Here is a 15,184-nt window from a genome sequence, read left to right as displayed (position 1 = left end):
ATGAGGGAGGGGTTGACATTGTGCCTGGGGTGACACCATTGATGTGTGTCCCCAGGTGGAGGTGAGCCCCCTGGAGAATGCCATCCAGGTGGTTGAGAATAAGAACCAGGAGCTGCGGGCCCTGATCAGCCAGTATCAGCACAAGCAGGTGCATGGCAACGTCAACCTGCTCAGCATGTGCCTGAATGGCGTCATTGACGCCGCTGTCAATGGAGGCATTGCACGCTACCAAGAGGTGAGCTGGGGTCCCAGACCAAACCCTGGCTGGGAAAGCAGTTCTCAGGTGCCTCTTCTTGAGATTCCAGCCTCTGAGGGAAGCCTTCCCAACAAGCCCTCTCCTGGCTGTGCCTCAGCTGGCCAAGGATGGTCCTGGGATGAGGCTTTAAGCTCCCTGCCACTCCCTATTTACATTGCACAGCTCTCTGATGGGGCCTTTTCTTCATTTTTATTCTCTGAACTCTGACAGATGGGTAATCCATCTGATTATGGAAGGATGTTAAGTGGCCTCCAAGAGGAGCCTGAGAGCCCAGCCCTTCACAAGAAGTGAGTTGTGGGCTGGCTAAGAGACTAGTCCCCTCACCCTGGCCACCAGCCCTGCCTGCCCTACCCAAGCCAGCAAGGCTCCATGAGGGGCTGAGACCAGCATTCAGGCTTAGATTACTTGGTCACCTTCGGTCCTTCTTAAGACAAAAAAACACATCTGTGATTGCCGGAGGTTCAAGCAGGCCAAGCTAGAGGTACGTTGGTGTGTGTACCTGTTAGGAGGCAGCCCGGCTACCTTTCAGGTGGCACCTTCAGACTCTAAGTAGTAGCCCTGGGAAGAGTCTTCCTGACTTGGCCTTTTCTTTCACAGGCCTTCTTTGATAAAGATTACATCACCAAGCACCCAGGAGATGCTGAGAAGATCACTCAGCTCAAGGAACTCATGCAAGAGCAGGTATGTCTTGCCGGGGTTAGAGGCCAGTGTCTAGGAGGGAAAGGCTAGGCACCACACGATAGCTGGATAGCTGCAGCACCCAAGGTCTGCTCCCTGGCTAACGGAGTAGTGTTGTCTGTCACCCTGATAGGTTCATGTTCTTGGAGTCGGGCTGGCAGTTCATGAGAAGTTCGTGCACCCAGAAATGCGCCCTCTGCATAAGAAGCTGATTGATCAGTTCCAGATGATGCGGGCCAGTCTCTACCATGTAAGCTGATCCCTGTCCTGTCCCTGCTGCAGTATAACCAGGTGTCACTTCCTCCAGACCTGTGCAGCAAGCCAGAGGAAGGGGGGGTGGGAAGAGGGGCTGGAGAGGCAAACGTGAAGGAAAAGCTGTTCCTACCACAGGATAGCAGGAGGCAGAGGTGGGTGCTCTAGCCAGGAGAAGGACACCCAGGATCCTCTTATTCACTTCCTCCCTAAGGAGGAGTCATATTCAAGGACAGAGAATGTTTTTTTCAATGCACTGTGCTGGTGAAGAGAGGTTTTCATATGAGGAGGAAAAGTTTACGGCCCACATGCAGGGATCTCTTTGGAGATATTTTTCATCCCAGGAACCTACAGAGGTAAGGCATAGCCTGAGCCAGCCTTCTCTCCTCCCTCTCCCTCTTTCCCCTCTCTTTCCCCTTCCTCTTTAACCCCCTGCCTCCCTTCCCTCCCTCTTCCTCCATCATGTCTGATGACCCAGGCTCACATCTGAGAAAGCCTAGGGTGGGCAGTACTTTTGTACTGGCCTCTCTTAGAAGGGTCAGGTAGGTTCTGGGGCTGGCCCAGGCCCCAGAAGATCTCCCTGACTCTGACCTGCCTCCTAGGTCTCCATGGCAGGGTTTGACCCAAGGACTGATGCACACAAGCAGTAGCAGGGTCTGTATTCCAGGGCTAGTTTCCCTCCAGGGGTCTTACAGGGAATGCTGTCTGGCTGAGAGTAGGCTTCAGGTGGTCTTGAGCGAAAACTTCTGGTCTCTCTGTGTGTGAACTTCCCCATCACAGCAGGTGACCCAGGCAAGCTAGAGCCTGGCCACTGGGGGAGCTCTCTAGCATGCAGGCTGTCAGGTCACTGCAGGAAAAGGCACAAAATGCTCGCCCACATACCTCAGGGTCTCCAGGGCACACATGGAGGTGTCCTCTCCAGCTGCAGAAGCACATTTCAGCCTTCTGCATGCTTTGGAAGAAGGGAGTGGAAAACCTCCTGCTTCTTCAGGGCAAGCTCAGAAACATCCCCAGTGCACCTAAGGCCCACAGATTGTGAAGGACTTCAGGAAGCCTGGACAGTTGTGCTTTGTTTCCTCAGAGTCACAAATAGGGACACAAACCAATGTGCTGTCACCCAGGAGGATTTGGGATCAAAAGTTTCTGCCAAGATGTCTACATACTTAATTATGCAAAAATAGAACTGTACTGTTTTCCAATTACTTGCATCAGGATTTTGTGTCCTGTCTCCCCATAGACTGTGTCACAGACAACTTAACCCAGGTCACTGAGAACTGAGCCATTTAGCAATCCAATAAAACCCAACTCCAGTTCTTATGTAAGAGGTGTCCACTGTCTGACAGATGATAATCAGCTCTTCCTCTCCTGTTTCCCAGCTCTTGTTCTACTTTTCCTATAGTGAGAAATGCCTGTTAACACACTCTTATGAACTCAGACCAACCTCAGCCTACTCCAGATGAGCTCTTAGTGGGTTGACCTAGGCCTCACAGCCTCTGCCCCAGGCTGCAGTGTGGTTAGGAGGGTGCTTTAGTCGTGAAGGGGTCACTGCCCAAAAGAAGCCAGTAGTTCAGGTTCAGCCAACAGTATATGATTTTTTTTTCTTTTACATTCCTGCCACCAGCCTGCTCTTCCCTCTCACCTCTTAATTACTTATTTATTCTTAATTATTTATTATGAAGGGGCATTCGTTTCTCAACAGGAGTTTCCGGGTTTGGACAAGCTAAGTCCTGCATGTTCAGGCACCAGCACCCCACGGGGAAATGTCCTAGCATCCCATAGCCCCATGAGCCCAGAGAACATCAAGATGACCCACCGGCACAGGTATGGCCTTAGGGCTGAGGAGGGTCCCCTCCACAATGGTAAGTCTGAATGTCCAAGATCAGAGCAAGGAAGTCCAAAATAGTGCTTGTGTGTACGCACATGCCCTCTTACCCATGTGCACAGCAAACACACAGCTCCTGCTACAGGATCTACACTCTGCATCCAGTCATCCTGGGTGACAGAGGAGTATGCATGGTATTGTGGGAACACGGAGGAGGGGGCATTTGGGTTAAGTCTTGAAGGGTAAGTAGAAGTTTGCTGGGCAGAAAAGATCCAGGCAAAGTCACTAACATGTGCAGACACCTCAAGATATGAGCAAGCCAGTCTGGTCAGCACTCCAGGTAGAGCCACGTGGCTGGAGTGCAGGATTCCAGGGCATGGAAGAGGGCCAGGACCAGCTCTGGATGGGCTCGGTTCATTCAGGCCTTTGGACTTGATCCCAGGGGGAATGAGGATCACCAGTTGGTTTTAAGGAAGAGGACAACATGGTGATGTGAACATCAAGGTGTCCCTGCTCTGCACTCAGGAGTCCTGGTCACTGGGGCTTCACTGGGGAGACTTCAAGTCTCCAGGGCAGGAAGCCCAGGCCAGGGGATGACCCTGGAGAGGAGCCCTCACTTGGGTTTGTTTTCCAATGTGAGCAGCAAGTCAGCGCAGAGGGGTACTCAGCAAATGAGAAGGAATGGATGAATGGGGGGCTGCCTAGAACTGATAGAAGAGAACTGTTGGCAAGCCTGTGGCCACAGAAATGGAAGGAGGCCAACAGATGGTTCACAGCCAGCTATTTTGATAGCTTCCCCAAACCAGGAAGACACTCTGACCTAGGAGCAGATCCCATCCGGGTGTGGGCACTGGCTCAGATAAACACCCCATAGCAAGGAGGACCTGGGATCCTTGACCTGATTCAGCATATCTCTCATTCCTCCTGCGACACTGCTGATGTCATCAGACTGAGTGGCCATAAACCATTTAACTCTAGGTCGAGGCTATGCCAAGCTACGGTTGGCCCTCCCAGACTAGGGGCCCCTGGTGGGGCTCAGGACTGCTCCAGGCCTCAGATGGGTATGAGCATTGGCTATGGAACCATCCAAACCAGTGATGGCTAAGGCTTGGGGATGACTGTTTTATACACACCCATGACTCTCCCCCCACCACCTAGCAAAGTGTCTCAGCTCCAGACCTGACTCCTCCCTATCTCCCACTCTTGTTCACAGCCCCATGAACTTAATGGGGACCGGCCGCCATTCATCATCCTCTCTCTCCTCACACACATCTAGCGAAGCTGGAAACGTGGTGATGTTGGGTGACAGCTCCATGGGCGAGGCTCCTGAGGACCTGTACCATCACATGCAGGTACAAGAACTGTCCAAGGAGAATGGGCCAGGGCACCATACCTAGAGGATTCACCTCTCTGCTGGCCTGAGGACTGGCATCCCTGCCTAGTTCTCTTGTTCCTGAATTCAGAACACCCAGAGCTAGCAAAACTGCCTTCCCTCCACACCATCCCATGTTGCACTTCCCAGGCCTTCTTTCCCAAGAAGGAAATCTAGCTTCAGTCCTGGCTGCTCTTAGAGATCCCATGGGAATGCTCCTCTGACAGATTGCCTTCCTGCCTGGCATTCCTGATGGCTAAGTCCTGCTTCCTCCATGGGCACCATCACTAGAGTCTACCCAACAGCCCTGCTCCTTTGGGGTTATAGGTGACCCTTAGTGCTGGCCATCAGCCTGGTCTCCATCAGGGCAAGGGTACAGTATCAGACACTGGGTCTGGGCACCTCATGGCATGAAGAAGCCAACTCTGGGCCAGTCTACAATCCTGGCCATTCAGACCTCTATCCTGCTAATTTTTCTCCCTTTGCAGCTCGCGTATCCCAACCCCAGGTACCAGGGCTCAGTCACCAACGTCTCTGTTCTGTCCTCGTCCCAGGCAAGCCCTTCTTCCTCCAGCCTGAGTTCCACTCATTCAGCACCATCCCAGATGATTACCTCTGCCCCTTCCAGTGCCCGAGGTAAGGATGGCAGGGCGCTGCTTGCAGAAGGGAGAGGAGAGAGCCTCATGGGCCCCACTTGTCCTCCTCTCATCTGTGGCTATGTCTTTGAAAGCGGCCCTGTGACTTAGAGAATGCTCACCTGCGCTTTTAGCACCAAGGACTCGAGGGGTCCTACCTCCAAATCTTTTTCTCTGGCTGGCTTCAGACCCTGCTTGGAGCAGTGGTTGCAGCTATGCTGCCACCGAGGTAGCTAGCCATCGCATCTCCACCTCAGTAAGAGGACACACAGCCTAGGGGAAGGCTCAGTTCTTTTCCATTGAAGTGTTTGCAAGAATAAAGCTCAAAGTTAAGGCAAAAGTGAGTTTTGTCTTGAGTAATCAAACATGATGAAAAAGTATGAAAATTAAATTTGAAGACTAAAATTAACCCTGGAAAATATTATTATAAATGGTAACAACAGCCAAAAAATCTTTGTTCAGTTGGGAAAGTCTTTTTTTTTTTTTTTTTTTTAATTTTTATTTATTTATTTATTTATTTATGGCTGTGTTGGGTCTTCGTTTCTGTGAGAGGGCTTTCTCTAGTTGCGGCAAGCGGGGGCCACTCTTCATCGCGGTGCGCGGGCCTCTCACTATCGCGGCCTCTCTTGTTGCGGACCACAGGCTCCAGACGCGCAGGCTCAGTAACTGTGGCTCACGGGCCTAGTCGCTCCGCGGCATGTGAGCTCTTCCCAGACCAGGGCTCAAACCCGTGTCCCCTGCATTGGCAGGCAGATTCTCAACCACTGCGCCACCAGGGAAGCCCGGGAAAGTCTTAATCAGGAGAGATGGCTCTGTGAAAAGCTATTAACTTTGCCAATTATTGCTTGATTTCTTGTTCAGTTGAATAAATATTGTTCTGAGCCAGCATCTTTTTCACATTCTGATTCTAGTTCCTGTAGTAAAATTTGATTCTCTGTCCTTTTAGATAGAAACATTCACAGTGGAATGGAAATTAGCTATGGTGACTAAAATCTAGCACTTCCCAGGGTTGGCTGTGCAGAATAGTAGCAGAAGAGAGTGGTGAGCTTACCAGCTAGTCACTGGCTGTTGCTTCCAGGCTTCAGAGGGGTGGAGTCTCTTTGTTCTTCTCATTATTATGAAGATAAACAGAAATAGCACAAATGTATGACATAGAGGGTCACTGAGGGGAAAAAAAATCCCTTTTCTTTCATAGCACACAAACCTGAAAGGCCCACAGTAGCAGTGATGGAGAGAGAGATGCAGTGGCCAACTGGGAAAAGCCTCAGCAGACAGCAGAAGGGGGGTAAGGCTGCAACAGGCACAGTTACAGACTTTCACCTGAAGCATCCAGCCCAACCCCTCATTCCCTGTGGAGGAAACAGGTCCAGTGAGAGGGGCTTAAGGCCATCCAACCAGTTTGTGGCCAAGTTGATTTTGGAGTTTGAGTCTTTACACTTGCCAGCCCTCAGTCTGATGCCCATTCCACTTCCATGATTGCCTCTCTAACATGGACCAAGGCACTCAAAAAAGGGGAGCCAGCATTTGGAAGCAGGTATTTCTAGTGTTAAAGAAGAAAAATGATCCAACAAATGGGTGCATGTTGAAGATTTGTCAGTATGTGAGGGCTGCAAACATAGAGAAGCAACAGTGATTTGTGTTATAAAGAAGGTACATCAAAAGATGGTTTGGGGAATAAAAAGGAAGGAAACCCTGAGAAGTCAGCCATGACTTCTGTAGTGGAGGTTAGCATTTGCAGTGTCTTAAGGTAATGCTCCTGAATAGAGCTGCAGAAACAGATTTTGTAATCTAATCTGTTGTGTGGGTTTTTTCCTAACCTGAACACTCTCTAAGATATACTCAGCCATATCTAAGTCTTTAGCTGGGTATTCTTGCTGAAGTCAGATCTCTGAACCATGATTATTGATAAAAACAGAGGCAGCAAAGGATGGACATTTTAACTCACTTCCACTCTGACATTGCTCAGACACTTCCTCTAGGCAGTGCCTGGTACTCGGTGCCCTGAAGAGGACAAAGACGCCATCAGGGACCTCACAGGCTTTCTGGTACCACGTTTGTCCTTCCAGCTAACCATATACTAATCTATTCCCTCATCAAGCTTTTACGAGTGCTCAGTGAGAAGTCTGCGTTGCTCTTACACCATCAGAGTTGAATAGAGAGAAGTTATGTTCTCCCTGTTTGGAAGTGATCCCTTTTTATTTCAAAAGGCTTGGTTATCAATTGCTGCATAATAAACCACCCACCAAAACTTAGTGGCTTAAAACCACAATTTATTATCATCTTGCATGATTCTGTGGGTTAACAGGGCTCACTGAGCAATTCTCAGTTGCAGTCTCTCATGAGCTTGCAGTCAGATGTCACGGGGGGCTGGAATCATCTCAAGACTCAACTAGGCTGGACATCCAAGATGGCTCGCTCACGTGGCTGGCAGGTGATAATACCTGTCAGCTGGGAGCTCAGCTGGGGCTGTCAACCTGAGTCCCTACGTATGACCTCTCTCTGTAGCTTGAGCTTCTCACAGCATGCAACCGATTTTCCCCAGAGCAAGCATTCCAAGACACCCAGTCAAAAGCTGCAAGACTTCTTATTACCCAGCTTTGGAAGTCCCAGAACATCCCTTTTGCCACATTCTGTTGGTTAATCAAGTCACTAAGGCCAACCCAAATACCAGGGTGTGGAATAAGACTGCACCTCATGATGTGAGGAGCGGCATGTGTTTTGGGAGGGAAGACATTGATGGTCGCCATCTCTGGAGGTAAGCTATCATGATGGTCAAACTCTAGAATATCATATAGTGAAAGGCTGATAGGAGCTCCCTCCCTTTCTGGAGTAGATGTGAAGTATAAAAGTGAACAAAATGGTTAAACAGAACGGGGCCCAAAGCTGGGAATCATGATAAGAGCAGAGGCTATTAAGAAAGAGCAGGAAGTCACTTCTAGGCTACAGCATCCATGCAATCCATGTGTAGGCCCATCTGGAGGAAACCATGGGCCCAACATGTGTCAGGCCCACATGTGAGAGAAGATACAGACTGTGACCTGGTGTCATAGAGGAAGACTGATATTTTTAGGTAAATGTGGTAGGTGAAGTAGTAGATGCACTGGGGTCACCGAAGAAACAGAGCGGCCCACTCTGGGGTTTATGTCTGATGTTACGGATGAGGGGAAGGCTTTCATGGAGAGTGTTCTGGAGAGTCCTTTGCATTGGAGTCACTTTCCCCACTCCCAGGAGTGGTCATGTCACCAATAGCCTTCCTTGCCGTGCCCATTGACACTCTGCTGTGGTTCTTGTTGCTTTGGAAACCTTCAAGTTGAATGGCCTGCAAGGCATAGTCTAAACTCTTGTACATCAGCAGCGCCCCCTGGTGGTCAAAAGGCTGAGTGGGGCTAGGAAACATGGAGATTTTGATTGATCCTCCTTGAATAACTCAGTCATGCTGGGACTTAGCCCCCCTGGGGTTTACCAAACTACAACTGAAGTAGTTCAAAAGTCCTGTGACACAAAAGCCCTTGTGGTGTTTAAATGTTTTCATGAAAAGTAGCCATCACTCTCTCCTACCATGGTATTGGCTGCCCAGGGAAGACAACTGGGAAGGAAGGAAGATGATAGAGTTAGAAAATCTAGTGGTAGCACAGAGCACCCTTTTGTTTTCGCACCAGAGAGGCCTCCATAACATGGATACAAATCCTCAGCATAGCCCCTGGGGCCTGCAGGCTGCTGTCCCGCCATCCTAGCCCTGCAACATGTATCAGGATATTGAGTGCGCAGATCTGGGGTTGGCCTGGTGAGCCAGACTGTGAGCTCCGTGAGGTGAGGGACCATGGCCAAGCTAAGCAAGGCGGTACACCATGTTCCAACCACATGCCTGGTGCGGGATAGGTATTAGATATGAGTTTGATGTAACTGAGTTGGTATAAAGGGGCTGTCTCTGTGCACGCCAAGTTGGGGGTACCCCTGTCCAGAGATGTGGCCAGCAGGACCCAGGGAGTATTCAGAGTTTCTTGCTGGAAAGGCACTATAGAAACCAGTGGGATTAGGAGCCCTTTTCCTTTTTTCTTTACACAGCCGTCTTTTTGAGGTTGCCTCAGAGCATAAGTTCTAAAAGAAAATATTGATGTAAGTAAAAAAAAAACCACCAAATAGTAGCAATTCAGGCCAAGTTTTCCAAAAAAGCATACTTCACTCATTCCCTTATCAATGAAGGATATTTTTATAACTAGGTCTTAGAGCCAGCCCTGAGGTTCTGTAAACAGTATCGCTCAGACCAGCTGTGGAAGAAGTTTACTTAAATAATAATTGCCTTACTTGTTTTTAATATACTGACTTTTTCAACATATTTAAGCCTCATCTTCTTGGACTAAAATGAGTACAAGAGGCATTTCTCAAGAACGCCTGGCTGCAGAAGACCTTTTTTAGTTGTACCCTGACAGTGCCTGGACGGCACACTCACAGGAAGGCCCAGAGACCCTGGTTTTCAGGGACACACAACCTCCTGAGCTGCAGGTTGACCTCTCAGATGGAGCCTCACTAAGAAAACACCACAGAGAGGGGTTTCAACCACTTGAACCAGCCAGAGGCTGCCGAGCTGCCAGTGGGCAAGTAGGGGGCACTGGGGTCCAGGTGACCCTCCCACGAAGGGTCCAGAAGACCCCACTAGTTTGACATGGACATGCTGGTGTTTGGCACAATGAGTGATACACGTTTGGAGGGCCTTCTAAATTATATCTTCCCAAGGGAAGCCTGCAAGTTTATTCTCACTACTTCTGTGGAAGGTCCCCTTGAGGACCATTGGTTGACAGGTTCCTGGGCCCATAGCTGTGGCCTGCATCAATGGGGACTAAGCCACACCACATCTGGCCTCCATAACAGCCCCTCAGGCCAGAGGAGGTCTCACAAGAGAAGGGCATGAACCAAGTCAACTCAAGAGCCTGGGTTAAAGACCCACAAGTCCCAGACTAGCTCCACGACTCCCGAGTTCACTGAAGGGCAAGTCTTAGAAACCCTGGAGAGCCCCCTGTGTGCAGGGCCCTGGGCCCCCAGCCAGTGTGGCTGGGTCTGCAGTAGGATGGCCAGGAAGGCAGAGGCCAGGCACTGGAGGCTTGGAATCTGGGAAAAGGTGGTAGGGAGCCAGCTGGGAACAGGGCCAGTGGTGTCTGGAGAAGGTAAGTGTGTAGAAACAGTGTGTCAAGTAAGAACTGTGCTGCTGTGTTTATCTGAGTGTGTCTGTTTCTGTGTGATGGCTCCATTGCAAGCTGGCCTGGGCCCATGCCTGGGCCCCCTGAGAGAGCTCAGCATCCAGGCCACACCCATCTCCCAAGAGTGCTGGATGCAGAGGGCCCCTAGGGCCCCAGCTCCAGTCCCCAGCTCTCCTCATGATCTGCCTCTGAGCATGGTGAGGGCGCTGTCGGCGAGTCTGCATTGCCCCAGGCTGTAGTATGTGTGCCTTGGCTGGGATGCCAGGTGCAGCCCCCGCCACCATCTAACCACCAGGCTCTGCTTCATTCCTCCTGTGCTTGCTGAGTTCATCCTCACCCCAACTGCAAGGGGACACCCATCCTGGTTCCTTGGCCCCAAGGATGCCTGCCCTCTGGGCCCTCCATCTGTGGCTTGTCATCTGTGCGTGATTGTTCTCACTTGGTTACAGGCTCTCCCTCTCTGCCAGATAAGTACCGCCATGCCCGGGAAATGATGTTGCTGCTGCCCACACACCGGGATCGCCCAAGCAGTGCCATGTATCCAGCAGCCATCCTGGAGAACGGACAGGTAATGGAGCCAGCCTACTGACTGCCCTTTGCTGCAAGTGTGTTGGCCTGGGCTTCCCTGGTTGCACTTGCTAGGCTTTCTGCATTGTCCTTCGTGCCTCCCTCATTCTGCCATAAGACCCTCAGAAGGCTGCTGGGCTCCTAGATGGGAACTGCAGTGAATGTGCGGACCAGCAGTCCAGATGGAATACAGCTGTGGGTAGAGTGGTGGCAGGGTTGGAACCACCATTGTTTGTGTGGCTCTCTATCCTTCTGGCCAGCCTCCTGGACTCCATCTATAAACAGTCTGGCAGAGAAAATTGGTTCTTTTCTGTCCCAAGAAGGCAGTGGTGGAGGTGGGTCTAGAAAATGGCCTTCTTCCCTGTGTGTGTGAAGGACATCCTCACTGGGGCAAACTCTGCCTCTTTCATCCATCCATCCATCCATCCATCCACCCACCTGAAGCCCCTCTCTACCCGCTGGGACTACTCTCCACACCATTTGCACAGCTCTCCAAATATCCTATATGGGGCCCTTGAACAAGAAGCTGCAGGGATTAGCTCCTTCCCCTCCTGTCCAGTCTGCCCTGCCCTTCTGTCAGGGTCCATGAAAGTCACCTCCAAACAACTGTTACCTAGTCCCAGAGTGCCAGGACTTCCCAGCAGTACCTCCCTGTGCCTGGTCAGCCCTGCCAGGTGGAAGGAGCAGGTCTGCCTGGCCGCTGCCCATCAGAACAGTAGGTCCTGTCTGTGACTTTGGGCTTGAGTGCTTCCCTTTCCCTGCCCTCAGTGCTCACATGGGCCTGTGCCTGTGGGGCATCTCCAGGAGACTAAACCTGCCAGTGCTCAGGGGTGAAAGGGGTCCCTAAATCCTTTCTACCAGTGGGTCTCCTTGGCAGGACAGAAGGATACAGTTAGATACCCTCGGGTGCCTGTGTCCTTTTTCTTGGCCATGTACAGGACAACCTGGAGCCCAGGCAGACACTGGAGGGTGGACCCTCAAACACTGCACATGGCAGGACTCAGAGCCAGATAGCATGGATAGTTCTCCAGCTGGCCTGATGTTCTCAACACATCTCAAGCATGAGCTGTACCACTGCTTTGATTTGTCCATCTGATCCTGGAATATCCTGGCTCCTGTGGCCCACAACACTGCCCCCAAGGTGTAACTGGTTGTTTTCACTCTTTGATGTTTTTCTCCTTCCCTCAGCTGCCAAACTTCCAGCGGGCCCTGTTCCAGCAAGTGGTTGGAGCCTGCAAACCCTGCAGTGATCCCAATCTGTCTGTGGCTGAAAAAGGTATAATTCCCCTTCCCAGGTGGCCTTCTCCCATGTTTATCCCCATCCTGAGCGTCTGACTTTTGTCCCTAAGCACCAGCTGGCCAAGGCTGAGCCACACTCTAATGCCCAGGCCAGTCTATCTGTCCAGAGTCCTGACCAGTTCCTGTGTTCACTATTTAACCCACGTCTGGCTTGATGCTAAGGTTTGGATCCTGTTTGTTTGTATCTCTCCCTCCCCAGGGCCCACCCTCTGAGAAGCCCCAGCTGCCACCTGCCCTGAGCCCACCTTTATGAAAACTTGGGCTGCCATATGCAAACGGTGGGCAGCCACTCCCCGGGGCTCCTCCCAACCAGCCCCAGAATTCAGCAGGCCCTGTGGCCCCTTTGGTCCCTCTCAACTTGGGCCCACGGGGACCTCTCCTTGTTGCTCAGAACAGGCCTGTGGCCAAGTCTGCCCCCAAGAATAATGGGAAGGACAGGCCATGGCAAAGTGAGTTTCCCAGAGACAGTCCTGTCCAAGGGACTTCAGTCCTGCTAGAGCCGCTCTGGCCTGCAGCTACTGTGAGTCCATTTTTTACACATTGCAAGTCCAACAACTATACCATGAGACTAGGCAATAATTAGAACAGAGGCTGTTTATAGATAGTGGAGTTTTACCCTGTGTTCTGCTTCAGCAAGCTGAAGGAAGAACCAGACGTGAACCCATATGACCCCGGCCCAAACACGGAGACCTGAGTTCATTTAACATAGAACAATACCTGTGTGGGGACTATGCTAAGCCTACCTGCCACACAGAACCGTACCCATGTCAGCCCGCTCCCTGTAGGTTCCCCTTCCCTCTCCTCCATCTGTTGGAGTTTAGGGCACACTTAGTCCCCAGCAATACAACCTGCTGTCCCATCAGAACATGTCCCTCCAAAGCTGTTGTCATGTCATCATTGCACCTCTTCACCAAGTACTGTCTGCTGTTCCCACTGTCATTGTTCCTCCCTTGCTCATCATGGAGGATATGCCTCTCTGTCCTCTTTAAGGAGACCACGCACGGGGTCCATGACCTCAGTGCCTGGTAGGCATCGGCACCAGGTACTCAACCACAAAGGGCATGGAGATTCTGGCTGAAGATGCCTTCCTAGCCTCAAGGTTGCACATCCCCAAAACATGCGGCTTACCTGGACCCCTGCACCTGTGCCCCAAAACAGAGTGCCCTTTTGGCCTTGAGGGCCAGAATCCACAGTGGCTTCTCTTTACCTGAGTTGTGGAGCAATCTCAGATCTAGCCAAGAGCACAGATGGGCTCAGAGCTCAAGTGGGTGCTGGTGGCCAGACCAGGACCTTAATGCCAACCGGACCCAGAAGAGCTTCAGGCTTCAGACCAAGCTGCAGCAAGAAGCTGGATATGCCCACCACCCCCCAGGTGTGGGAAGGAAAGAGGGTTGTCTCAGAACAAAGGCTGAGCCCAGAGCAAGCCCATTTAAGCCACAAAGCCAGTGCTCAGTGGGTAGCAAACTAGACATTTGCCTAGGGGGAACACATAGGCCAGAGTAATAACTCCCTAAGTCTCTACCTGGATCCTCCAGGGCAGGAACTGTGCATACTTGTCACCATTCTCTTGTCATCGGGATCTTGAGTCCCATGAGAACTCCACTTCTCACTTACATGTGTCTCTCTTTGCCAGGCAGTGACTCCCAGACCAGGCAAGCCTGCCCTCGAGGCTGTGGGCTGTGCACAGGGGACCTCAGGCCAGTGGTGGCCCGTAACAGAGAGAGAGAGAAATGGCCAGGACACAGTGGGGATTGCCCCTCTTCTCCTAGGATAGGTCTGTGCATCTTAGATTTTCCACTAACCCCAATGCACTTGTGCTGTATGGCACAAGTTCACTGGTCTCAATGGTCGCCAACAGCAGGCTACAGGGTGAGCTTGATGATTTCTGGTTCACACGGAGGGGCTCAGGCAGGTACCCTTTGTACACCATTGCAGCCTTTGCCAGCTTTCTTCCCCCATAGCGTTCCTACCTGCAAGATCCTCTGGGCGCTTGTGGGTAAACTTTTGCAGTCCCACAGTTCTTCTGGGGTCTAGATGTGCACATGAGATCTTGGGCTGTCAGAGCCCCTTTGGGGAAGCTGCCCAGACCCACCTCCAAGCTTCTTATTCCGTGAGGTTTGGTGGCTTTTTACGGAGATGGAACTTCTCCTTTTCGGGAGAGGGAGGCTCAGTGCTGAGGACCAGGAAGCTCATGCTGCATCTTGAGGAAAGCCTACATGAGAATAGGCCTGTCCTGTTCTTAGGGTGCCTCAGGCTCTCTGAGGAGGCCTTCTGGTGGAATCCACCTGGTGTTCACCAGAGTCAGAATTCTTTCCTCCTTTCAGTGGACAGCTGAGTGTCTGTCTACCCAATCACTGCCACGCCCTCCCTTCTGCCACCAGCCGTCAGCCATCCCATGAGACTGAGCCACGCTCCTCGGAACTGAAGCTGTTGAGGTCGTTGAGTTCTACCCTGTGTTCTGCTGCAAGCCCACAGCAGTTCTGGACCAGTGAGGAGGACTAGGGTGGACATGACCCATCACCTTATCCCTGGACCACATGGGGCCCAGCCCCTCCTGGCCACGTCCTCCTCAACGGCTAAGCTCCAGCTCCTTCCCTCCCAGAGCCTCTCAGGCCCCATTAGGCCCTGGCGTTCCCCACTCAGGACCTGGAGTGGGAAGAACCCAAACCCCAGCCTCGTCAGGCTCACTTTAGCTATGACTGCCTCAGAACAAAGCCAGTGGGTAGGCCGCTTCTCTCTCTAGGAGAGCCCAAAAGGGAATTGGTGCCTGTCTGGCTTTGTAAGAGAAAGGGCATATTTCTTGTCAGTGTTATTTGTTCTCCAGGAGGAGTTGGCCAGTAGCATTCACATGCCCCCCTTCTGCTCCTCGGACCCCAAGGTCCAGCCATTCCTCCTCTCCTCGCCCCTCCTACAAAGTCACTCACCCCAGCTGTGGCTGAAGGGCCAGTGTTCTGGCACTGGACTTCTTCCTTACCATAGGTGGACACCCTGTGTTTCTCTTTGTCCAGGGCCCACTCTACCCTGCATCCATAGCATGTGGGTGCCAGGAACTGGGCCTCTCTACATGCCCCAAAGCACCCATGGGCTCCACAGCCCTCCCTCCTCTCT

At 51.7% G+C, this 15,184-nt stretch overlaps 1 protein-coding gene across 1 annotated transcript in view; it reads left to right on the top strand.

The window, feature by feature from the left end:
• Positions 1 to 15,184, top strand: part of DOCK3 (dedicator of cytokinesis 3) — a 349,841-nt gene that overhangs the window by 331,834 nt on the left and 2,823 nt on the right. The window contains exons 43-50 of the mRNA XM_068559156.1: positions 56 to 235; positions 854 to 937; positions 1,068 to 1,184; positions 2,886 to 3,007; positions 4,222 to 4,360; positions 4,869 to 5,016; positions 10,660 to 10,778; positions 11,966 to 12,053. Coding sequence (XP_068415257.1) covers positions 56 to 235; positions 854 to 937; positions 1,068 to 1,184; positions 2,886 to 3,007; positions 4,222 to 4,360; positions 4,869 to 5,016; positions 10,660 to 10,778; positions 11,966 to 12,053 — 997 coding nt within the window. The remainder of the gene's footprint in view (positions 1 to 55; positions 236 to 853; positions 938 to 1,067; positions 1,185 to 2,885; positions 3,008 to 4,221; positions 4,361 to 4,868; positions 5,017 to 10,659; positions 10,779 to 11,965; positions 12,054 to 15,184) is intronic.

Source organism: Eschrichtius robustus, chromosome 12 (assembly GCF_028021215.1).
Source record: "Eschrichtius robustus isolate mEscRob2 chromosome 12, mEscRob2.pri, whole genome shotgun sequence".
Taxonomy (NCBI): Eukaryota; Metazoa; Chordata; class Mammalia; order Artiodactyla; family Eschrichtiidae; genus Eschrichtius; species Eschrichtius robustus.
Note: the sequence above shows the minus strand (reverse complement) of the source record. Positions and strands in the feature narration are given on the sequence as shown.